The sequence below is a fragment of the Eleginops maclovinus genome, chromosome 4 (genome assembly GCF_036324505.1).
Source record: "Eleginops maclovinus isolate JMC-PN-2008 ecotype Puerto Natales chromosome 4, JC_Emac_rtc_rv5, whole genome shotgun sequence".
Taxonomy (NCBI): Eukaryota; Metazoa; Chordata; class Actinopteri; order Perciformes; family Eleginopidae; genus Eleginops; species Eleginops maclovinus.
The window spans coordinates 6,543,689-6,568,046 of NC_086352.1; the positions used below are offsets into that span (position 1 = coordinate 6,543,689).

Here is a 24,358-nt window from a genome sequence, read left to right on the forward strand (position 1 = left end):
ACTTTGGAAAGGATCGATGGAGAGTAAACTTCATTAGATCTAATTGAGCTGTAATATCTGCTATTGCTTGCCTACACTTTCATATAGTAGCATCCAGGAATGGTGTGCATATGGTGGAGAGAAACTACACATGGAACCTGTAATCCACCACTAAAGGTAGTCTGAAACACTGAGAGCCTTGGATGTATCGTGCGGTTAGTTTGTATGTCCAAAGCGAGTTAGCCAGAAATGCAAACATCTGCAGCTGACAAACCGTTTAAAGACATCAGTTACTTTTGCTCCTGTGTTTTTAGTTTTGGATTTATGTTGCGCTGTATCTCTCACAGCCCTGTGCTAACCGCTCCAACATGCTAATGAGCTGCTAATGTTAGCCCTCATTAAGACATACTAGCATCCAAGAATGGCTACTAAACATTGGTTAAATAAGGCTGTAAGTTGGAAAACCTAAAGCTGACGTTTGCAACTTACACGGGAGCAGACGGATACAGTTAAATAGATTCCCTACACTTTTGGAGGAGGTTAAACAACACAAACTACTGACTAAACCCTCCAGATGTTGTAAATATGGTTGTATACAGGCTCATGCACACCGCTCCAACATTAAGCTGCTAAATGGCTCCCAAACACAAACTTTAATAAGACATAAGACAGTTTAATAGATTCCCAACACTGTTGCTCTTGTGTTTTTGGTTTTAGAGCAAGCTAGAAACAGAAAGCACCGTCCAAACTATTTATCTACGGAGAGCATCTCTATACAGCCTCGTGCACACGGCTTCGGCATGTTGAGAAAAGCCTGACAAGCTGCACTGCCTTGTTGTGGTTGCTAAGCAGTGGTTACATGACTGCTGTTCAGGGGTAGGGGCTTAAAGTCAATAATATAAATGCATACTGTATCCGAGGTGTGATTGGTTACTGAACCACTATGTTCCCGTTCATTCATTTGCCTCCTTTACCGCCTGATCTTGTTATTCAACTTGCAGTGAGAGATAATAACTTGGTGGCTTCATTTATTCCTCACAGTGTTTGACGTGACTTCTCAGAAATATTCCCTCAATCAGAGACACAGATTGTGCTTCAGTCTGACCGTTTATCTTGGGTTTTTCTTTCCAGTCGTTCCTCCTGAATCACCGCACGCCATCTGCTTGTGAACACGCGGAGAAGGTGGTTCATAAAAAGTGTCACCTGCTCCTCTGGTGTTCCTGTCAGACGCTATATCTTTCACAGCATTTCTGGAGCCGGTGTTAAATATGAAGACATGTCCCAGTTATAAAGTAAATCAGAACACGAGTGCCTGCAGAAACTGGCAGCCAGTTTGCCGGGTGAGAAGCTCCACCAGGGACACTCGCATATCGCTGCTGTCAAAACGTCATCCGCTAAAACTCTGCTCTACAAGCGCGGAGAGAAATCATCCTTAAGTCGATACACTTATTCTAATTCAAGACGTGTTTTGACTGTGTCCAAATGTCTCTGACACTTTCTCAGCTGATACATGGGTGGATATGTTGTTCTCAATTCATTACAGGTTTAAAATCACCCTGAATGCAATCTTTACCTTTCCACTATTGCAGCCCCCTTCAAGCGATATGAATCATCTCTTATTTGAGTTATTTTCTGTGCAATCCATCAGTCATGATCATTGAAGGATTGTCCTTTTTTTACAGCCTGCAAGTCATGCTGATGATCCAGGTATTGAAGCTCACAGTAGTGTTGCACCCATCATTAAGCCTCTCTGGATGAGATATTTGTTGAAAAGCCAAAAATGTAAACGATGGCGCTCATTAATCATCCGATGGAGGTTTGGAAATGGGTTTAGCTGCACAACGCCAGAGTATAATAACATCGTTTCCTCAACGTTTCCTCATCAGTATGATTGTTTTCTTAACTTTTATTGTGCAGGCGATATCATAAAGACGAAGCACTGCAAATTGTTTGTGCTGCGTTTGCTTTAATAACATCTTATCCGTCACAATATCTTTACTTCAACCTTTGTGTTTATGCTAAGCCGTCTGACATGTTTCCTGACCAATCACGAAGAGAAGTCTGACTTCAATCGATGCATGATGAACTCTTTGTTTGCAAAAGACATTTAATTCTTTTTGAGGCATTGCGGACAGATGTAGACAGAAAACCAAGATGTTGTAATTGTAGGAGGCTGACAGATGAATTGAAACTCGCTGCCAGTTTAGAGACCTTGTCACCAGATTTGGACATTTTTCCAACGCACTGGGAGACTGTATTTAAAAAAGAGACTCTAGATGACAACGGGATATATCGTGCTGTAAGAGTTTGACTGATGTTTGGATAGAAACACCCTATCCATCAGTGATTGCACCTAGAGGATCAACATATAGTTGAACCCTCGTCGAGGGGGGGACGTAAACAACCTGCTGCTCCTGTGGTGGCGTCTCACTTTCTAACCGGCACCACTGTGATTTATGATTTCATACTATTTAGTCCCACGAAATAGGACTGTGAGATGTTGTAAAACCTGTCACACGTTGAGAAATATAGTTATTGAAATGCCACTGAAATACAGGCCATGATTTAAAACCCTGCATCTGCTCCAGTTCGAGTACACGACAATGTGTTCACCTGCACATCATTAAATACTGGGTGGCTTTAAAGCTCGGAAAAAACCCTAAACCGTCGGATACTTGAAATGTAGCTCTGGCCCACATTTACCTTTACAGTTTGAAGTATTTTAGACTTTAAAGTATGTGTTTTATCTTGAAATTGCATATTATAATATCTTAATTCATTAACTACAAGTTTGTTGTATATTGCAAGCAGTGGAGCCTGACAGAATGACCACATTCAGACCGGAGAAATCGGACAAAATGAAACTTTTTTTCTCAAATCTTTGCAAACTAATGAGACTGCAAGACTCCTACATGTGCATATTGGCAACAGCTTTCAGAGGAGAATTCAAATGTGTATCTTCATTTGATGCCCGGGGGAACAGGTGGTTTTATTGTAATCTTTTTGTTTAAAGTAATGACAGTCATTTCAAAATAACATTCATTGCAGTTCTTAAACATCGGCCGACTCACAATGAACAATGTATTCCTTTTAGGATGGAAATGCAATTGTTTCTTGATGGTAGAAATCTGGGTCTTGCCACGAATGCAGCTCTCATAATTTGACAATGTATGTAGCAGCTAATGTAACTTCCTACCGTTAGCTTGAAGTAACCTCACTTTCTTTGTTCCCCAGACTTTTTCAAATACTCTTAAGACCCAACTAACACTCACATAACATGTCACTACTTATGGCAATGCATTTCATTTTGCACAGCTCCCTCTGGGGTCACAAAAGGCTTGAATAACTCATATCATAACCGTAGTAATACTGCCTTACTTAGCACACTTTGATGTGTAAAATCAGTTTTGCTGTAATACAATACCGTCTCCTCTTAATTCAGAGTGACTGTTGCGTGACATACAGCATACTATCGTCCCAGCTTTGTCTTAGGAGAAACGATTCCTTTTTTTCTGCATGGGGATTGACCATAAACAGTACCATAATGTTTGCACGACTGCAGAAAGACAATGAAGGAAAATCAAGGAGGGGACCACAATGCATCATCGACAAACCTTTTAACCCCCCGGTTTAAAACAGTTTCCAGCTCTTCCTTTTCCTGGAAATAAAAGTTCCCTCTTTCTGTATTTATTAAGCTTCTAAATAAGCCACTGACCGCCCTGTTCCTCCCCACTGATGAAAACGGAGCAGCTATAATGGAGCGTGTCTAAGTCGACAGTGGGGAGGACGAGTTACTTTAACCTTCAGTTCCCTCTGCATGCGGACTCCGGCAGCATCCCGCAGCCTATTTACTCAAGAGTCGCACGCTGAAGAGCACTGAGATTAAATCTCCTTCCCGCAGCTCGGCATCATTCATTTGTCCCGGCTCACCTGAGGCCTGAAACACTCCTCCCCCCCCCCCCCTCCCCCGGAGACCGAGAGACAACAGGACCAAATCTCACTCAGCTAGTCAGGTCAGGCTGCTCGGGGAGCACAGATGTTTGGAGGGCTTTGTTCTTTACCTGTCTCTATGTGTGTGTGTGTGTGTGTGTGTGTGTGTGTGTGTGTGTGTGTGTGTGTGTGGGGGGGGTGGGTGGGTGTGTATGTGTGACCACAACTACCTGCCAACTTCCCCCAGTTTCAGTGTGTCTCGGTTTGTGTGTGCTGTGTTTTTCTGCATCCACCTGCCAACTTGGTGCATTCATGCGAGTGTTTCTGCCTCACAGGTGTGTGTATGTGTGTGTGTGTGTGTGTGTGTGTGTGTGTGTGTGTGTGTGTGTGTGTGTGTGTGTGTGTGTGTGTGTGTGTGAGAGTATTTTTCTGCCTGACAGCTTCCCTGAGTGTGCATGGTGGGTCGATCGATGTGTCCCTCCTGGTCATTGACAACATGTCTTCTTGCAGGGTGGATGCTTTGACATTGAGACGTTGAGAGGAGCGCCGTTACTAAAAGACGAGGACGTCCCGCTGATTTCTCCTTTCCTGCATCAGCCCAACATATATCACTCTGACGTTTTATATTTTAATTTCACACAAATGAACAAACAAGACACCGCTTCCAATTGGTCAGCTTTCATAAAACATTGCATTTTATGAGATTAGAGTCCGCCAGTCGAATGATGCTGTGAGGGACAGCTAATGGGGAGTTAGCCTTAGCTTAGGCCTGGTCTCTTCCCCCTCCTTTGTTTACGTTCTCAATGAGCACATCTGGTTGGCAATAGCATCTAATGCCTCATTGTTGAGCTGGATAATCCAATATCCCAAAGTGTGCAAGACTGTTTTGAGTTTACAGACTAAATATGGAGATATGCTACGCCCAGCGTTGTGCGTACAATTCCTACGATAACCACGCGGCCATTTTCTGCTTGGTATAGCAATGTTGTTTGGGATTAAACAGCACTTTTATACTGACACCATGTCAAAAGTTTCTACCCTCCTCTGAGATTTTACAGCCATTTGGATTTACACAGAAATCAAAAGGCTTGTTTTTTTGCTGTAACCCTTGTAGCTGTTGAGCGTTCCTACAAAAAGCACACCACAGGGAGTTCAATAGTTAGTACTCGTCGTCTCAAACGGGGGCTCTGTGATTGTTGCCATGGTTGTGTGAAGCGTGTTACATGAACAACCTTCCACCTACTGCTGCCTCTCGTTGGGTCTCTCCTCCGACAGCTGGCTATAATTCTGTCTCCGATGCCTCTTTGAACACTACTTGTGTAAAAACCCACAAGAGAACCACCTTCAGTATGACTAAGCTTTAACAACCAAACCAGCAAACATGGTCTTTATGTCTGGAATCAAAGACAAGGAACCTTTTTCTTTTGGCGTAGGGTCAAACTATTTGTCCCAAAGTGTTCCGTATTAAAGCGAGACACTAAACATAAGGCTTGTTCATGCACGGGTCAGTTTTCAGATCTAATTTATTATTAATAATATTAATTCTCTCGACTACTAGCAAGAAAGAATCCAAATGACACATTAAGATGTTTATCTCACTTAAAAGGTACATATTTATCCTGAATTCACCAACAGTTAGCCTTATATAAATGTCTTATCTTTAAGTTGATTATTTCACACAACTGTGAATACAGTCATAAATGACCTGATCGACAGGGGACGTTTTATGTAATGTCGTATATGGGTTATGCATTTCACCCTATACAATATGTATTAAAGGGGCTTTTACTTATGCAAGGTTTTTCCAGAGCCATTTGTTTGTGCATCAGTGCTTGCAAGATTTATATTGCATGTTATTCCTAAAGAATAGGGAAAGATGTTTACATGTTTATTGCTGATGAAGGTTTTTCAGATTTTTAAAAACTAAAATAATAACTTCATTTATTAAAGTGAAGAAGCTTCTCACTAATATCTGTTACTTCAATATTGTGCTTAGGGGTGTGGTTAGGGCACCGGCTGCTGGAGTGGTAGGAGTGGCTCAGCCGGAGGCCAGACAGCTGATCGGGATCAGGTAATCAGGCACTGATTGAAGTCATGGTCGTAACCTGGTTCTGCTCAGGTGGCAGTAGACGGGGGCCTGAGTGAGGACTGTTTTCCCCTCGCCCGCAGAACGAGAGCCACTAACCGCCAGTACCGTTGCGAAAGTACTGTTCCGTAATACAGATTTCATTGTGTTTCAACGTACCGAGTGGTCCTTCCATCAGGTGTGAGCCCGAACGCTCACAAATATGCACTGCAGACATTATGAAACAAATAAAATGATCATTTATTCCATAATTTCTCATTCATACAATTAATAATAAGCACTAAGAGCCTCTCTAGTGCAACACTTATATTTGGAGATAGAAAATGTATATTGATTTCCTTTTGACAAAGACTTCTCCCTGAGCTCCACCTCGGTGTTATTGCTGGATTAAAGTTTAAGCATTAAGTACACTTAAGCACTAAGTCCTTCACACTTGCTGCTCAGGGGAGCTGCTTTAAAGTGACTACAAACACTAAATAGCTATATTTGACATCTGAGAGAAGCTGCAGTCCCAACAGATATAATATAAAACGTGTTTCCTAAGTACATCATGTCATTTTGGTTGGATCTGCTGCTAAATACAAATCTGACGCCTGGTCTCCGGTGATGGGAATTCATTTTCGCGCCGACCTGTCGACACTTGTGAGAATGTTTTACATTACTGTCCAACTTTAATTGGCAGTGCTTTGGTCCGGTGTCAATGCTAACACAGAAAGTGATTTTGTTCTCAACACATGCTCTCATAATACTCGTCTTCGGAGCCAGCACATGTGGAGAAACGGTTTGGTATTTTAATTGACTCGAGCTTGTTTGCATCACATTGCCACCACTCTACTCTCGCTTGCAAAAGGTTTGCAATCCAATTCAACATTTTAATTTACTCGTTAATTAATTTCATTTAAACTGCTCACTGCACTGTATTTGGACTGGGAAAGGCACTTGCATTTGCACTTTTTCAGTCTGACAGGATTTTCAGTGAATTTGAATGTGGATTCAGTCCATCTGGCTATGGTTTTCACAGGATTACACCTGGCTTCAGCAAGCATCTTTTTAGAGCTCTTTCTACCGAGAAATGTCTACTTTACATGGCTCTGAGCCGAGCTGAACAGGAACTCATCTTGGACTCTCTGAGCTACAAATTAAAGTTGTTTGAAGTCACAACTGGCTAGCCTGTGGGGCTGTTCTGTTTCAAACCATCAATTATAGAATCCTAGCCTCCGCTCATCACAACCGCCTTTCAATCAATCAGCTCTACATTTACATACGTTTGCTCAGCTTTCAAGCTGTCAAATAAATCCCTCCATGTCTCTGCAGGAAAACATTTTAATCTTCAACACCATCACCTCGAGCGTGGTTATGTTTCCGTTACAGGGACGGAGAGGGGGTTAGCCCGAGCTGCATCCCCTAATAACATGGATATAATCAAAGGCTGAGTTCTAGACTCCAACATCAAAAGCTATTGTCTAATTTTGGCCAGCGGGATGTGACAAATCCGTAATTAAAATAGCAAGCTGAGTGATAAAACTAAGCCACTTGCTGGGAGACAGCGGATTCAGCTAGATATAGATCTGTCATTAGGCTAAAGAATTGTCCTTTGCCTTTTCTGCCTTTATCTCCCTGACGCGGCTCTATTTCCCCAGGATTGGTCTTTCTCAGTCTGACCAGAGGAGTAAAAAAAAAGAGCTGATCTCAACAAACGTCCTAATCGGTCACAGCTCGCCTGTTTACCGCGACTAAAGAAGAGGCCAGGAGTTCATCCGGAAGATGAACGAATCAAATGTCTGCACTGCATGTTTCTAAAACAGCATCACAACGCTAATGTTTCTCTCACAATTTCTCAGGCTGGGTTTACAACCGCACATATACAGGTTCCCAGTTCAACGAGAGGGCAACTCCAGATGGTTAGATTTATTTTCCCTGCAACGTGGGAATGACAACACCCTTTGATGTGCTGCAGCCTTACAGCTCAGGCTGTCTTTTCTCCAACAGCCACATATATATGCTGTGTAAATACAGTATGTATTTGCCAGTCCTAACTTCTGGTTCAAACACTGAATAATACATCTGGAAAGGCAAACTGGAATCAGTGGTGTGAGCTCTGCAGCGGGCGATTTCCCATCACAAGCAGCTGTTTTAACAGGAGCCAGCACAGCAGCAGCAACAGACTTTTCCTCCTGATCCTCCTCACTGTTATTGTGAGAGTGGTTTAAAAATGCACAAAGCCCGACAGCCATGAACACTATGAATTACGCAGGACAGTAGTGGACATGGACTCCTGATGGACGTAGGTAAGAGGAAATGTTGGTGTGTGGCACGTGTGAACAGAGATAGTGAGAACATTTTGGATCAGTCTTTGCTTCTTCAAAGGCCTTTTTTTTAGGTTTAAGGCCTGTTTCAAGGTTCAGGTTATACTAAGGTTCAGGTTATACTAAGGTTCAGGTTATACTAAGGTTCAGGTTATACTAAGGTTCAGGTTATACTAAGGTTCAAGTTATACTAAGGTTCAGGTTATACTAAGGTTCAGGTTATACTAAGGTTTAGGTTATACTAAGGTTCAGGTTATACTAAGGTTCAGGTTATACTAAGGTTCAGGTTATACTAAGGTTCAGGTTATACTAAGGTTCAGGTTATACTAAGGTTCAGGTTATACTAAGGTTCAGGTTATACTAAGGTTCAGGTTATACTAAGGTTCAGGTTATACTAAGGTTCAGGTTATACTAAGGTTCAGGTTATACTAAGGTTCAAGTTATACTAAGGTTCAGGTTATACTAAGGTTTAGGTTAGGGTTCAGGTTAGGGTTCAGGTTATACTAAGGTTCAGGTTATACTAAGGTTCAGGTTATACTAAGGTTCAGGTTATACTAAGGTTCAGGTTATACTAAGGTTCAGGTTACACTAAGGTTCAGGTTATACTAAGGTTCAGGTTATACTAAGGTTCAGGTTATACTAAGGTTCAAGTTATACTAAGGTTTAGGTTATACTAAGGTTCAGGTTATACTAAGGTTCAGGTTAGGGTTCAGGTTATACTAAGGTTCAGGTTATACTAAGGTTCAGGTTAGGGTTCAGGTTATACTAAGGTTCAGGTTATACTAAGGTTCAGGTTAGGGTTCAGGTTAGGGTTCAGGTTATACTAAGGTTCAGGTTATACTAAGCTTCAGGTTATACTAAGGTTCAGGTTAGGGTTCAGGTTAGGGTTCAGGTTATACTAAGGTTCAGGTTAGGGTTCAGGTTATACTAAGGTTCAGGTTATACTAAGGTTCAGGTTATACTAAGGTTCAGGTTGTACTAAGGTTCAGGTTATACTAAGGTTCAGGTTAGTTTTGGGTTCAGGTTATACTAAGGTTCAGGTTATACTAAGGTTCAGGTTATATTTAGGTTCAGGTTAGGGTTCAGGTTAGGGTTCAGGTTATACTAAGGTTCAGGTTATATTTAGGTTCAGGTTAGGGTTCAGGTTAGGGTTCAGGTTATACTAAGGTTCAGGTTAGTTTTGGGTTCAGGTTAGTTTTAGGTCTTTTGTCGTGATGCTTGTGGTAAGGTTAAGAGGCTAGGGAATAAATACCTTCCCTGACGGTGCTCACAAAGGTAGTAGAAAAGTAGCTACTTATTCATCCTCACTGTTATTGTGAGAGCTAGTTTCCAAAGCACACTATGAATTACGCAGGAGAATGGTGGTGGTTCTGGACTAAAGGCTGCTGATGGACATTGGTGAGAGGAAATGTGAGTGTGTTCACATTTATATTTTCGGTACCACTTTACAATAAGACTACCCTTATAAAGGGTTTAGGAATAGAGTGTAATTCATTTATTAATTAGGTTGTGAACACTTTCTAAATCATTAATGAGCTTTTATAACACAAGAGATAAACAGGGCCACTGTGACCAGTTATTTGCCAAATAGTGAGCCCACTTGTATCTGTACTGCTAAGCCTTATATTGGCTAGTTAGCTTACATCCTCATCTTCATCAGCCAGCATCCTCAACTCAGTGAACAACAGATACCAAGGATGCTGGCTGATGAAGGAGAGGAGGTAAGCTAGGTAGCCAATATAAGGCTTAGTCATCTTGCCAAATAGTGAGCCTGTGTTGATGTATGAAAACTATGTTAGAGCTAGTTTATAAATGGTTCTAATGGTTAATAAAGTGTTTATTAAAACCTAATTATGAATATGAATCCTTCATAAGGGTAGTCTTATTTTAAAGTGGTACCATCATTTCTAGTCTGACTACTGTTGAACTGGGATTTCATGTGTGTATTGTTCCTTTACTTGCTGCAATATAAGGACCTTTAGTGAACAGTGAGAGCCATTGGCCAGTCATCTCTTTGTGCAGATCTGGTGGAAGACTTGTCTAAAGGTTCAGGTTAGGGTTAGGGTCTAGGTATTTAAGGGTAAGAGGCTAGGAAGTAACGTTGATGACGGTATAAAGATAGCATAAAGCAGAGTGTTCCTCCACCTCCTCATCCTCGCTGTTATTGTCCCACAGCCAGGAACACTATGAATTACACAGGACAGTGGTTCTGGTTGTGGACTGCGACTCCTGATTGACTCAAGTAAGAATAAATGTGAGTTTGTTCACATTGAATAGGTCTAGTGTGAACCCTGTTGGGTTATAGTTGGGGACTTTGGATGTGTGTGTGGACCTCTTCTTCCTGTACTTTCAACATGAAAAGGAGGACAGTCGACAGTGAGGACATATCGGCCAGTCTTCACTTCTTTAAAGGCCAGTTTGAGGTATTTCTAATGAGACGAGGATGTGGATTAGGGTTAGGGTTGCACATTCAGTTGTGATGCTGGAGGTAAGTGTGAGGGGCTTTATTATTAAATGTGTGTGAACTCTGTTGGATTATAGGCTTGAACTAGAAACGTGTGTATTGTTCCTGTGCTTGCAGCAACAATACAGTGAGGATGTTTCCTTCAAATTCTTCAAAGTCATGTGTGACGGTTATGACTTGTTTTTAAGTTCAGGATAGGATAAGGTTTGGGTTAGGGGTTGGGGTTAAGCATTAAGCTGTGATGGTTGATTTAAAGGTAAGAGGCCAGGAAAAGAAAACACGTGTCTTTACAAAGTTAGAGTTGTTTTTATGGAAGCAGTTACCAACCGTTCCATCTCATCCTCCCTATCAAAATGCACAAAACCTAACTTGCTTCAGACTGATTGTTGAACCAAGGTTTAGTTAACAATGATGTCTGAATTAGGGTCAGGCATTTAGTTGTGATGGTTGAGTTAAAGCTGAGTGGTAAGGAAATAAATAATGTGTAAGAGACAGAGATAGAATTACAGTGATGTGTGTGTGTGTGTGTGTGTGTGTGTGTGTGTGTGTGTGTGTGGGCTCTTCTCCTGGATAAAAGCCTTTCAAGTAGATGAATGAATACATTATGGATTGGTGGCCGAGCATCAATAAAGCCGCCATACTGTATCCGAGCTGCGAAGACAGTGAGGCTGAGTACGGCCCGCAGCACAACGGGGAACCCAAGGGGCCCCCGAGAGACCGCTTACGGAAGACAATTATCAAACCGTCGAGAAGGTAAAGAACAGTGAAGTGAGGAATCTGCGGATTCATTCTACCTACAAACCACGCTAACGATCCCGCCTACATCCCCGAAGCACTGATTCATCCTCTCCGTCACACACCTACACACAAGTTGTAGATACATACAGACATTTCCTTTCCTCGTCTGTGTGAGTGTGTGAGTGTGTGTGTGTGTGTGTGTGTGTGTGTGTGTGTGTGAGTGTGTGTGTGTGTCCTGAGGGGAAAGAATACATTCATATTCAGTGAATGATCGGCAGAGGCAGAAGCAGAAGCCGTTCGGAGCCATTTTGTTTCTCCAGCCGCCGGCAGAAGGCAGTGGCCATTATGACCTTGTGATGAATTCAAGGTTCATTTCCTTTTTCTATGCAAAATGAAGTCTCAAAGAAAACGAGGAGGGATGAAGCACTGAACATTCTGTATACGTCACTGCTGGTGCACAGCCGTGGTCTGGTCGCACGGTAATCTGTAGAAAAGTTTCATTTGTGCTCACTGTCATTTATTCATTAGCTGGCAATCAGATCTCCTGTGCAAAGGCATGAGGCGTTATAAATCAGTCACCGGGTAGCCATTAACAATTCATGCAATTCATAAAACATAAGAGCCGTCATTTATTTATCACCTCTAAATGGGATTTCCTTCCTTCTCATTTGCTTTGAACCCAGAAGTCAACCTCAGCCTGACCAACGGCCAGTTTGAGACGGAGCCAAGCCATGGAGATCCGAGCTAAAAGGGTTCAGGATAGTTTAAAGTCGCCCCGCTGCCAGTCAGACAGCAGGAGTGTGTTTTCCCTGAGTAAATCCGGTTGGTGCGACTGGTATTGTGAGGAGAGGAAGCAGCAGGCGCCGGGCTGCGGCTGGCTGCTGGCACAGTTGTTTTCTGCTGATTCTCTTGAGCAGTCGATGTAATTGTGAGTAATTAGGCCATAAAGTGGTCTTGTCTTTCCCAAACCTGGAACATGAGCCCCGTGGGGAAGCAGAGACATAGTGGAAGACGAGAAGGGAGGGGTGTCTGCTATACAGAAGGCTTTGCTTTTTGTCTAAATAGCTCCCATATAAAGAGCCTGGAACGGAGCCAGCAGATGCTAACAGCGTATGATCACACTGACTGCAGATGACACTAAATGATGCTTCCTGCCCCGAGGGCTGCGGCACTTCTCATTGTAAAGACAAACAATGGGGATGCAACAGTTTAGACAAACTATAATGGGTTTGATACCTCTCCCTCTCCGATCAGATGATTGCTATGTATCCCAATCAAATCAACCCCGCCACGACCACCAGCAGAAGCGTTACTCACGGGTGCTCGGCTTGTTGCAGTTGTGTCCGTGCCTGAAGTACTGCGGGTTCTCCACCACGGGAATACGAGTCATTCCTATAACGACGGCATCAGGACCGGCGTCCAGAGTACAGGGGGTAATAATCCCATGGTTGACATGATGAAGAGGGCTGGCCGAGTCTTCCTCGCCACTGATCACAGCCACTGGGCCTGGAGGAAGAAGAAGAAGATGAGAGGGACGGGTTATTGAGGGACTCAGACACCAAATACTGAGCTATTGTGATGTAACACTGTTCTATGAGATATCATGCTATCAGCGATGCAGTGTTGTCTTAATATACTACATTTATCCCAATCGGATACTTTTAAAAGCATCGATATTTGGAACTGATATATCAAAGGCATTCAATTATTCATTAAAGGCATTAGTTTAGATTTCTTATTTATTTGTATTTGTTTGTTTGCAGACACGGCGCTTTCAGCACATCAAAGAAAGTATAGAAGAATTTTTCGGATACATCTTAGATTTTTATTGAAGATCATATACCATGCATATCACAGCTGTGACTCATGTGTCCGCAGTGCAAACGTTTAGTGATGAAGACGTTTTTAAATAGTTGGTTTTGACACGTTACGATGCTTTGATGTTTTTAACAACACTACATGGAAGTGTCCCTCCATTTAATAACAGAAAAAGTGTTTCCTTTCTCAATTACTGCTCACGTTCACTGTGATGTGTATGACTCAGTGTGCAGAATAATGTATGTGCAACACAACATGCTGTTTCCACTTTCATCAGCTGAAGCAGGACAGGTTTCTCTTTGCTCGATGTGTACGTTCAGGCATCGCATTATGAATAAAACAAGGTAACGATGCCCATTAAGCTCCAGTGCACATCTAACAAGTGATGTGGAAAGTAGAATGTGAACTTTCCTGTGCAATAGCAAGCATATAATATGTCCGACAATTCAACAGAAAATATTTCCCATATTCATAGATTCTGAATATTCCAATGAAGTAGAAAAAGATGATTTAATTTTGATAATTTTTAATAAGTTAATTAGGCTTGCGGAATAAACACGCCAGGCATTATTCATAATAACATGTTTGAATGACTGGAGGAGAGCTTTAACTAATAGTGAGCTTAATCAAGTGACATAAGGGTGAGTGAAGGGGAGGTGGGGGTGGTTTGTTTTGTGCTTTCCGCCACAGGCTCGTGAACATCAGTTACAGCAGTGGCAGTTACCGTGCTGTAAATGTGAAGAGGGAGTAGTGAGGGTGCATGCAGAAAAAAGTGTCTTCAAGTCGCTATCAGATCCTACCCTTATGAACTCAAATTAAGTAGCAAGATATGGAAAATACTGCCAGGCATTACAGCAGATGTAGTTGGATTAAAGAGACACAAAGTCGATGTGTTTGTTGAGCAACATCCTTCTCATTGAGGCTGAAACTACTCAATTGAGGCGAATAAATACCTGTGACAGTTTGGAAATTCAATAGTCAGATTAATGTGGACCAGGCTGGTCGCTCAATTGCCATTTTTTGGAAGCATGGTAAAAAAATCTGTGCACGTTTGAAGCTCAGCTGGAAGTATATTCTAATGGTTGTTGGACGTATTTGAAAGAGCCAATTGTGCAAAGGCATTGGGATGTTTAAGTCTTGCGCAGATCTTGAGGTTTTGCCAATTTGCTCAGAAAAAAACGTCTAGGTAGTCACTCAATGATGACTTGTTTCTCTGCTGTGCACAACTCTGCAATAAAGTGAGTACTCTGCTATAAAAACCCACCGTACGAGCAAGCCTTGTAAATAAATTGATGCTCACGTGTGTCACTTCATCGCACCCTACCTCCCTGCAGCTCAGGGTCTATAATTTGATATGACTGGGTCTTGATTGCTATTTACTGTGCTGTCAAGGTGAACCAGGGACTCGACTTTGTGGGTAAACAGATTGTCTGTCACAGCTCCACTGAGTCGGCTCTTGACTTTATATCCACTTGCCATTTTTGTCCTCAGAAGATTGCACTTGTCAGAGTTGTGTAGTTCTCTGGACACAGCGGTGACAGAACAGGAAACTGGATCACATCACGGCTGACAGTAAATCATGTCGGGGTCCTTTTTTGAATTTTAATTGAAAAAAAGCAAAGTAGCGTGGCTGACAGGAAAGTGTTGTATGACACAATAAATGGGACCAGCAGAGAAATGTCAATACTTTAAACAACTCGAAACGCGGACCACAGGCCAACGGTGAGTAAGGGATACTTTGCAGCGAGTCAGCCATTAATGATGTGAAGCTTATAGCCCTAAATAAACCAACAAGCTGACTGATTGGTTATTATGTATTTTGCTCTTCTGCCTAGCAACGGCTGGAACTCCGGTGACAGCAATTAACCTAAAATGACGGCAGCACTGATCGATGTTCTGTGTAAGTGTTCAAGTCTGTTCACATTAACCAGCCTTTATATACTGCCAGAGTCCATACCATGTTCCCTTTAGTGTTTACTTCCTGTCTGTCTCCTTCTGCTGTTCCCTTTAGTGTTTACTTCCTGTCTGTCTCCTTCTGCTGTTCCCTTTAGTGTTTACTTCCTGTCTGTCTCCTTCTGCTGTTCCCTTTAGTGTTTCCTTCCTGTCTCTCTTCTTCTGCTGTTTCCTTTAGTGTTTACTGCCTGCCGTTCTTCTTCTGCTGTTCCCTTTAGTGTTTACTTCCTGTCTGTCTTCTTCTGCTGTTCCCTTTAGTGTTTACTTCCTGTCTGTCTCCTTCTGCTGCTCCCTTTAGTGTTTACTTCCTTTCTGTCTCCTTCTGCTGTTCCCTTTAGTGTTTACTTCCTTTCTGTCTCCTTCTGCTGTTCCCTTTAGTGTTTACTGCCTGCCGTTCTTCTTCTGCTGTTCCCTTTAGTGTTTACTTCCTGTCTGTCTTCTTCTGCTGTTACTTTTAGTGTTTACTTCCTGTCTGTCTTCTTCTGCTGTTACCTTTAGTGTTTACTTCCTGTCTGTCTTCTTCTGCTGTTCCTTTAGTGTTTACTTCCTTTCATTCTTCTTCTGCTGTTCCCTTTAGTGTTTACTGCCTGTCTGTCTCTTCTGCTGTTCCCTTTAGTGTTTACTTCCTGTCACTCTTCTTCTGCTGTTCCCTTTAGTGTTTACTTCCTGTCTGTCTTCTTCTGCTGTTCCCTTTAGTGTTTACTTCCTGTCATTCTCTTTCTGCTGTTCCCTTTAGTGTTTACTTCCTGTCTGTCTCCTTCTGCTGTTCCTTTAGTGTTTCCTTCCTGTCTCTCTTCTTCTGCTGTTCCCTTTAGTGTTTACTTCCTGTCACTCTTCTTCTGCTGTTCCCTTTAGTGTTTACTTCCTGTCTGTCTTCTTCTGCTGTTCCCTTTAGTGTTTACTTCCTGTCTGTCTTCTTCTGCTGTTCCCTTTAGTGTTTACTTCCTGTCTCTCTTCTTCTGCTGTTCCCTTTAGTGTTTACTTCCTGTCATTCTTCTTCTGCTGTTCCCTTTAGTGTTTACTTCCTGTCTGTCTTCTTCTGCTGTTCCCTTTAGTGTTTCCTTCATGTCTGTCTTCTTCTTGCGCTCTGTCTTTAAACCTTTCCCTTCTCTTCCTCTCTTTTTCATTTCTTTACTGGGGACACTTTTGCCATCTTGAATTCAAAGTCTTATGCTCTCCATAAATACAAAGATGATAATCAATAAGTCTAACAGAATGTAAAATCATTGCATAGAAAGTTATAATGAATTCAATCTTACTGAACTACTGAAAAGAGAGAAGATTCTGGTATTATTCCCAGCTCTTTAATACAATGAGATGTTATGAAACCTCATCTGGTCAGACTTCAGTGGCAGATCGATGAGTCTTCGGGGAGCGCCTGGCGTCCCTCCAAACCCCCCGAACTTGAAACTACACTAAAAAGCTCCCTCTTGATTCTTTGGGAGATGAAGTTTATGGGAGAAGTGAAGGGGAAATTGGACTTCTTGACTTCAGAGCATCCCAAAAAAATTGCATTTATGTTACCTGAGTGATGAAAAGGCCCATCGGCCTCGGAAAAGGTTTTTTATCTTCCGAGACGTTGCCTCTGCACAGATGGAATTGGAACAGGAAGTGGACATTTCCCCTCCGAAACGTCTATCTGAGAGCAAAGTTCCTCTCTATTAAACCAACTCTGATTTATTCAGGTGAAATGGGAAAATGAAATGAGCCAAGTTTCTGCTATTTTTCCGTTCTTTTCATCTCTCTTCTTTTTCACAACTTTTTTCAGGAGTAATATGGTTCATACAGAAGGTACATTTCGCCATGCACTACGATTTGCCTCTGGGTCTAATTCAGACTGTGACTAAAGACTGGATGGTTTTTTAACTCGTGACTTTTCTATTCCTCAAGGTTTCTCAAGTCCCATGATGTGAGAGGAGTGGTGAATAAATAACATCAATGGATTGTGATGCAAGTCCATTTGTCTGTATTTAATGCAAACTTCAACTTGTTGTATAATGTAAAGCTGGTAATTCCCAAATTACAGTTGAACTTTAAAGGGATTTGTCGCTTCTTGTCAATATTTAGATGATACAATTGATAGCAGTCTCATGTTAGAAAGGTGTAGCATTGTTATAGTTTCAATACAATTGTTCTGGCCAGAAATGTAGTACAAAATTCTAATTAAATGACTTGAAACCTTAGATTTCTGCACCTAAAAACTAACCACTAAATCATACAGTGCAGATATGTTGGGGCCATAAACAAAAGCTGAGTAATTCTAGGTATTTGCCTTAAAATGACTCGTAAAGCAGTGTCTGTGTGTCTTTGATATTACACTCCATTATAATTTAAGTTGTAATATATTTTCTGTGTGAATAACTGTGAAGCACCAAAGAAATTATGCACCCTGTCCATCAATATTAATGTCATTATTCACACTTTTCATGTCCTTAAACCTTAATAAAAGGACATTAAATTCAGTTTATGATCTCCCCCACCCACCTATAAAACTTTCTGAAGTGTGAGAATTTAGTATGAAGCGAATAAACCATCTGTTTCCTCCTATTTCCAACCTTTACGCTGAGCTAAGCTAATTGGCTGCTGATACAGGTCTAATATTTACCGTAGATATAAAATCGTGCGGTGTCGTTCTGAGGATTAGTTCAACTTCATTCATCCTTCAGTGCTCTGCCAGCCAATGCATTTCTCACATTCACATCCTGCTGCTACTTTTCTCTGGGCAAAACCTCTCTGCAGATGAACTGCCTCCATCATTTTCCACGAGACACGAGCATTACTCAGTGTTCGAACATCCTGCGGGCCCGTGGCGCTGCAGCAAAGGCTCTGTGTTTATGCAAGGTGCTGCTCACAGGTGCATTAGCTAATACAGCCAAATCAATGGATCAAGTGTGACACTCGCATCATCTGTTTCTCTGAGTTTAGAAGTCAATCTAATTTACTCTACAGGAGCAGAGACAGAGGCGCCTCCTGGGTTTTAAAATGGACTCATTCATTAAGGTGTTATCAAAGTGCTCGGCCAGCAGCGGGTCCATCTGTGGACGCCGCCTCTGTGATGGATTAAAAGAGTGAGCAAACCTGTGAACCGGCCACCTTTCAGACAAAAGCCAACTCTATCTCTGCGCTTTGACACCTTGTTTGCATAATCAAACTAACCTTTTTATGGATGCAGTTTTAAAAAAGAACTGCAATTGTGATAGAAAATGTTTTAATGTCTCCCTTAAACACACACCCACACACACACACTGCTTACTAGCCTTTTAAACATTTTGATTTGGAAAGGAAGCAGTATTTAATTCATCACATTCAGTGGGCTTCAGGTCGGGTACAAGAGGGAGCTGTTGGTTTTTCTTAATCCTTTTTAATTGCAAGTGTGTTTTTGTTGGTGTCTGCGCCATGTCAGTAACCTCAGGAAGTCCCATTAATCCTGAACACTGCATAACTCATTTAACCCCCCCCCCTTTAAAGACCTAAGAAACCAATCTTCCTGTCCTGGTGGGCTTTGATCCAGAATGAACTTGCAGAATACTATTGTCCGAAAGCATTACTAACTTTTATTTCAGGTAATTTATTTATTGTGTCTCTGCTTTAAAGAGTCCTCTCCTGCTGATGTTCAGGTGTATATCAGTATGTAGAGTCTCTGCTTTAAAGAGTCCTCTCCTGCTGATGTTCAGGTGTATGTCAGTATGTAGTGTCTCTACTATAAAGAGTCCTCTCCTGCTGATGTTCAGGTGTATATCAGTATGTAGTGTCTCTACTTTAAAGAGTCCTCTCCTGCTGATGTTCAGGTGTATATCAGTATGTAGTGTCTCTACTATAAAGAGTCCTCTCCTGCTGATGTTCAGGTGTATATCAGTATGTAGAGTCTCTACTTTAAAGAGTCCTCTCCTGCTGATGTTCAGGTGTAAATCAGTATGTAGTGTCTCTACTTTAAAGAGTCCTCTCCTGCTGATGTTCAGGTGTATATCAGTATGTAGTGTCTCTACTTTAAAGAGTCCTCTCCTGCTGATGTTCAGGTGTATATCAGTATGTAGCGTCTCTACTTTAAAGAGTCCTCTCCTGCTGATGTTCAGGTGTATATCAGTATGTAGTGTCTCTACTTTAAAGAGTCCTCTCCTGCTGATGTTCAGGTGTATATCAGTATGTAGTGTCTCTACTTTAAAGAGTCCCCTCCTGCTGATGTTCAGGTGTATATCAGTATGTAGTGTCTCTACTTTAAAGAGTCCTCTCCTGCTGATGTTCAGGTGTATATCAGTATGTAGTGTCTGTACTTTAAAGAGTCCTCTCCTGCTGATGTTCAGGTGTATATCAGTATGTAGTGTCTCTACTTTAAAGAGTCCTCTCCTGCTGATGTTCAGGTGTATATCAGTATGTAGAGTCTCTACTTTAAAGAGTCCTCTCCTGCTGATGTTCAGGTTTATATCAGTATGTAGCATCTCTACTTTAAAGAGTCCTCTCCTGCTGATGTTCAGGTGTATATCAGTATGTAGTGTCTCTACTTTAAAGAGTCCTCTCCTGCTGATGTTCAGGTGTATATCAGTATGTAGAGTCTCTACTTTAAAGAGTCCTCTCCTGCTGATGTTCAGGTTTATATCAGTATGTAGCATCTCTACTTTAAAGAGCCCTCTCCTGCTGATGTTCAGGTGTATATCAGTATGTAGAGTCTCTACTTTAAAGAGTCCTCTCCTGCTGATGTTCAGGTGTATATCAGTATGTAGAGTCTCTACTTTAAAGAGTCCTCTCCTGCTGATGTTCAGGTGTATATCAGTATGTAGTGTCTCTACTTTAAAGAGTCCTCTCCTGCTGATGTTCAGGTGTATATCAGTATGTAGTGTCTCTCCTGGGACATGTCTCCATGCTTTAATGTTCAAAAAGCTCTTTATTTTTCTCATATTGTCTGTTTTACCTCTTTTCACCCTCTGTCTGAAACCAAAGCCCAGTCTGCTCTGATTGGTTACCTGGCCCCACTCTGTTTTGATTGATCAACTGCTCAGAAATGTCCTGCCCCTTAGCCTATCACATACGATGTGCTGCAGCACTAGCGAATAGAAGTGTTACATAGTGATGTTACAAACTCTTTGGGAATTTAGCCTTTGCAGACCATTAACATGCACTTAAACACAGGGAAGACAAACCCCCAAATAACTGAATAGGCCCCTTTAACAAGTGCTTAGTAATATATTAAACGGGTCTATTTTTTGACGTTTCAATGTATCAAATGACAATATGGGTCCTTTAGGCACTACTCTCCTCATTGGTGAGATGAGGTGTTATTTGTATTTCATTCACTCATTATTCCTCCCCATTCTCTGCTGCAGGAGTCATTATTTACAGCTGCCTCTGGTTTTCCTGTGCAGTTGATTTGTTGCATCTTGTGTTTTGTTATCGTAATAATTATTCTTTCAAAAATACCACTCTGACTAAAACTCAGCAGGGGTGTTTTTGATCAGAGGGACCACCTGATAGGTTGAGTCTCTCTGCCTCTACACTGACTGCTGAAGGTGATTTTCAGGACAAAAAAGAGAAGCCAGCGGGTGACTAGGCAGGGTTTTCCCTGTGGTAGGGAATAAATTGTGCAGAGTGTGATTGCTTCCGCTCCACCTCCTTGTGGTAATTATCACACAGATTCATTTCAAAGGTAGTTAATTAGGACTGGAATTAACTTGAGGACATGTAAAATGAACAAGAGAACACTGGAAGGATAAGTTACTGCGACAAGGCCACGGTTCTAGTTAACGATGGATTTGAAACAAATTAGGTTCATACGTGGGAAGCGTAGAAAACAGTGAAATGAAGGCAAACATGTTTATGGAAAAAAGGTGAATAATATGAACCATCCGTCAAAATACTTTAAGCTTGTTCACAAATCTATCAGAGATGGTATTTCATAAAACTTTGACAAAAAGCAATGCAATATTTTTCATTGGGTTTCAATGTAATGACAAAATAAAGCTATTTTGTCAACAAACATGTATGATACTCGCACGTTTTGTTTAGAAGGATAATCTAACACCAATTTATGAGGTAAAGGCGGCTAATGTTGGGCTATAAAGGAACTACAGCACGGTCACATGACTTCACGTCACCACCGCTAAGCTAAAGGAGGCTAATGTTGGGCTATAAAGGAACTACAGCACGGTCACATGACTTCACCTCACCACCGCTAAGCTAAAGGCGGCTAATGTTGGGCTATAAAGGAACTACAGCACGGTCACATGACTTCACGTCTCCACCGCTAAGCTAAAGGAGGCTAATGTTGGGCTATAAAGGAACTACAGCACGGTCACATGACTTCACCTCACCACCGCTAAACTAAAGGAGGCTAATGTTGGGCTATAAAGGAACTACAGCACGGTCACATGACTTCACCTCACCACCGCTAAGCTAAAGGCGGCTAATGTTGGGCTATAAAGGAGCTACAGCACGGTCACATGACTTCACGTCACCACCGCTAAGCTAAAGGAGGCTAATGTTGGGCTATAAAGGAACTACAGCACGGTCACATGACTTCACCTCACCACCGCTAAGCTAAAGGCGGCTAATGTTGGGCTATAAAGGAACTACAGCACGGTCACATGACTTCACGTCACCACCGCTAAGCTAAAGGAGGCTAATGTTGGGCTATAAAGGAACTACAGCACGGTCACATGACTTCACCTCACCACCGCTAAGCTAAAGGCGGCTAATGTTGGGCTATAAAGGAACTACAGCACGGTCACATGACTTCACGTCTCCACCGCTAAGCTAAAGGAGGCTAATGTTGGGCTATAAAGGAACTACAGCACGGTCACATGACTTCACCTCACCACCGCTAAACTAAAGGAGGCTAATGTTGGGCTATAAAGGAACTACAGCACGGTCACATGACTTCACCTCACCACCGCTAAGCTAAAGGAGTCTAATGTGATGTCGTTTTGACATTTGTTAGCAACTGCTGTTTACAGATTCACCAGTGGGATATTTACTGACTTATTTAATGATGTAGAAGAAAACGTTAAAATCTCTTCAGCTTGAGTTAACCGCAGACCTTATTCCAAAAAGTCAGAAAATGCCCAGTCATCTCTGGGTTTTAAGACTCATTCTTGCACCATTGTCTTTTGTAGCATCTTAACATTAACCCTCCAAAATAAACACTTGAACTGAAATCACAAGTATTACTGATGCTATCATGAACCCATGGCAGGCAACAGAACAAGTCAAAATAAGAAACCAACAAAAATAGGATAAAAAATGTGTAATAATTATTTCCAGGCACCAATAAAGACACACATACTGCAGTTTATCAACATTTTAACATGTACTTTAGCATTGAAATCCATCAAATCAAACCCCTTTTTTACAAATGTAACTGTAGTCCCATCGTTCAGATTACGTATCCAGTTAATTGTAACCCGTTACTCCCCGAGCCTGAAGACCAGTTATTTGCCAAATGTCAGCAGGGTGTGAACAAGCCTTGAGGCGGCGTGCACAGCTCCCCACGCTGCACTAAAGAAGGCGTGCAGTCCTTCAGACAAATGACCTGCTCCCTCAGCCCCGCCCCCCCCACCTCACTGTGACCATGTGAGGCTCAAAGTATCCCGAAAGCTTCTGAAGCACCACAGGACTGCCCGCTGCATCCTCCCCACACACCAACTGTGACAAATATTGAGCGGTGGACAGCTGATATTTATGGTCCTATCGACAATTTACAGTCGCCCCACGCGGCTCAATGTGCTCCCTCTTTATTGTGATATAAACAATGGTGAGGACTGAAGGGAAGGACGGCCGAGACGAGACAGAAATAAACGTGCATTTGAAAATCTGCTGTAAACCTCTCCGTCATTGCATCTGAAGCCATTTGTCCGTCCTCTAAAATGAATCGTCTACACCGTGGAGATCTGCAATGACACAGCACTAAACCATTACAGTCTGATGCTCACCATGACAATAAGACAGAGCAGAGAGATTGTTATTCTGACTTTGTGCTCACAGCGCCCTATCAGCTTTTATATCTCTGACAACACATTACTCCGTAAGCTCCCTGAAGACAGTCATTTTACACAAGTCTGAAAAGTGATGGAAAATGACATAATCCGATCTGCCATCCGGCCCCAGTTCTGCTCCTTGATTTATGATTATGACAGAGTCAGGATCCTAACCAAAAGTGGGACCTACACTTTATTTCCTGTTATGCGCCTGAGCACAAATTGAAAACAAAATAAACAGCAATCTGAAAATATATTCACAGCCGTGCGAGTCTCCGCTCTGTCGGGGTTTCATTCCTTCTGAAATGTAATCAGAACGGGCCAAATGAATAGCTTGTGGCGGCATTGTTACGGAAACTGGTTTGCATCATAAAGTCAGCACTAAAGTCAATGCATACACACACACACACACACACACACACACACACACACACACACACACACACACATGCACCACAAACATTATGCACAGCAGCAGCCGCACACTTGACGGCTATATTTCATGTCATGGCGTAAGAATATGAAACGATTCCCCGGCGTCGAGCATCTGGCAGAGTTTGCGTGTAAATCATGAAGGAGAGCCCCTTTCAGCCGCCGCAGCCTGAGAACGGCTTGATGATCTGCACATCAGTGCGGCGGGGGGAAGCCTCTGCATGCTAATGTGTCGCACGATTCCCCCGGGATGGAACAAGTGGTTCAGTGGCGCTCAGGGTCAGCAGAGAGGTAAACCATCGGTCAGAGGGTCTGAGGAAGTGTTCCTTCAATGTGAGAGAATCCAGTAAAATATGCTGAAAATATTTGGCAAGGGGTTGACTTAGCAGAAATCAAATTGAAATCAAAAGGCAGAATTGAACCTGAATGATTCCCTATCCATAAATATTTATAACGGGCTCAGTAGCCAGACAGACATTGTGCTCCTGAGAGAAGAATATGTTTTCACAGGCTGCACAACGAACAGTGAAGCTGAGTACAAAAAGGGGCTGGCATCCAAAGACCTAAAGCAGTTTGACTGCAGATATATAATTGGACATTAGGGACAGAGTACCCCTTGCTTTAACCTAATGTATGCGTCACTGCAGGACAACAAGGGTCTATGCTAGCGGCTGCGTGAAGCTAAGTC

The 24,358-nt window shown here is 42.2% G+C and overlaps 1 protein-coding gene across 1 annotated transcript in view; it reads right to left on the bottom strand.

The window, feature by feature from the left end:
• Window positions 1–24,358, bottom strand: part of ntrk3b (neurotrophic tyrosine kinase, receptor, type 3b) — a 221,978-nt gene that overhangs the window by 37,889 nt on the left and 159,731 nt on the right. Inside the window, 1 exon segment of the mRNA XM_063880534.1 lies at window positions 12,821–13,009. Within this exon segment, the coding sequence (XP_063736604.1) occupies window positions 12,821–13,009 (189 nt within the window).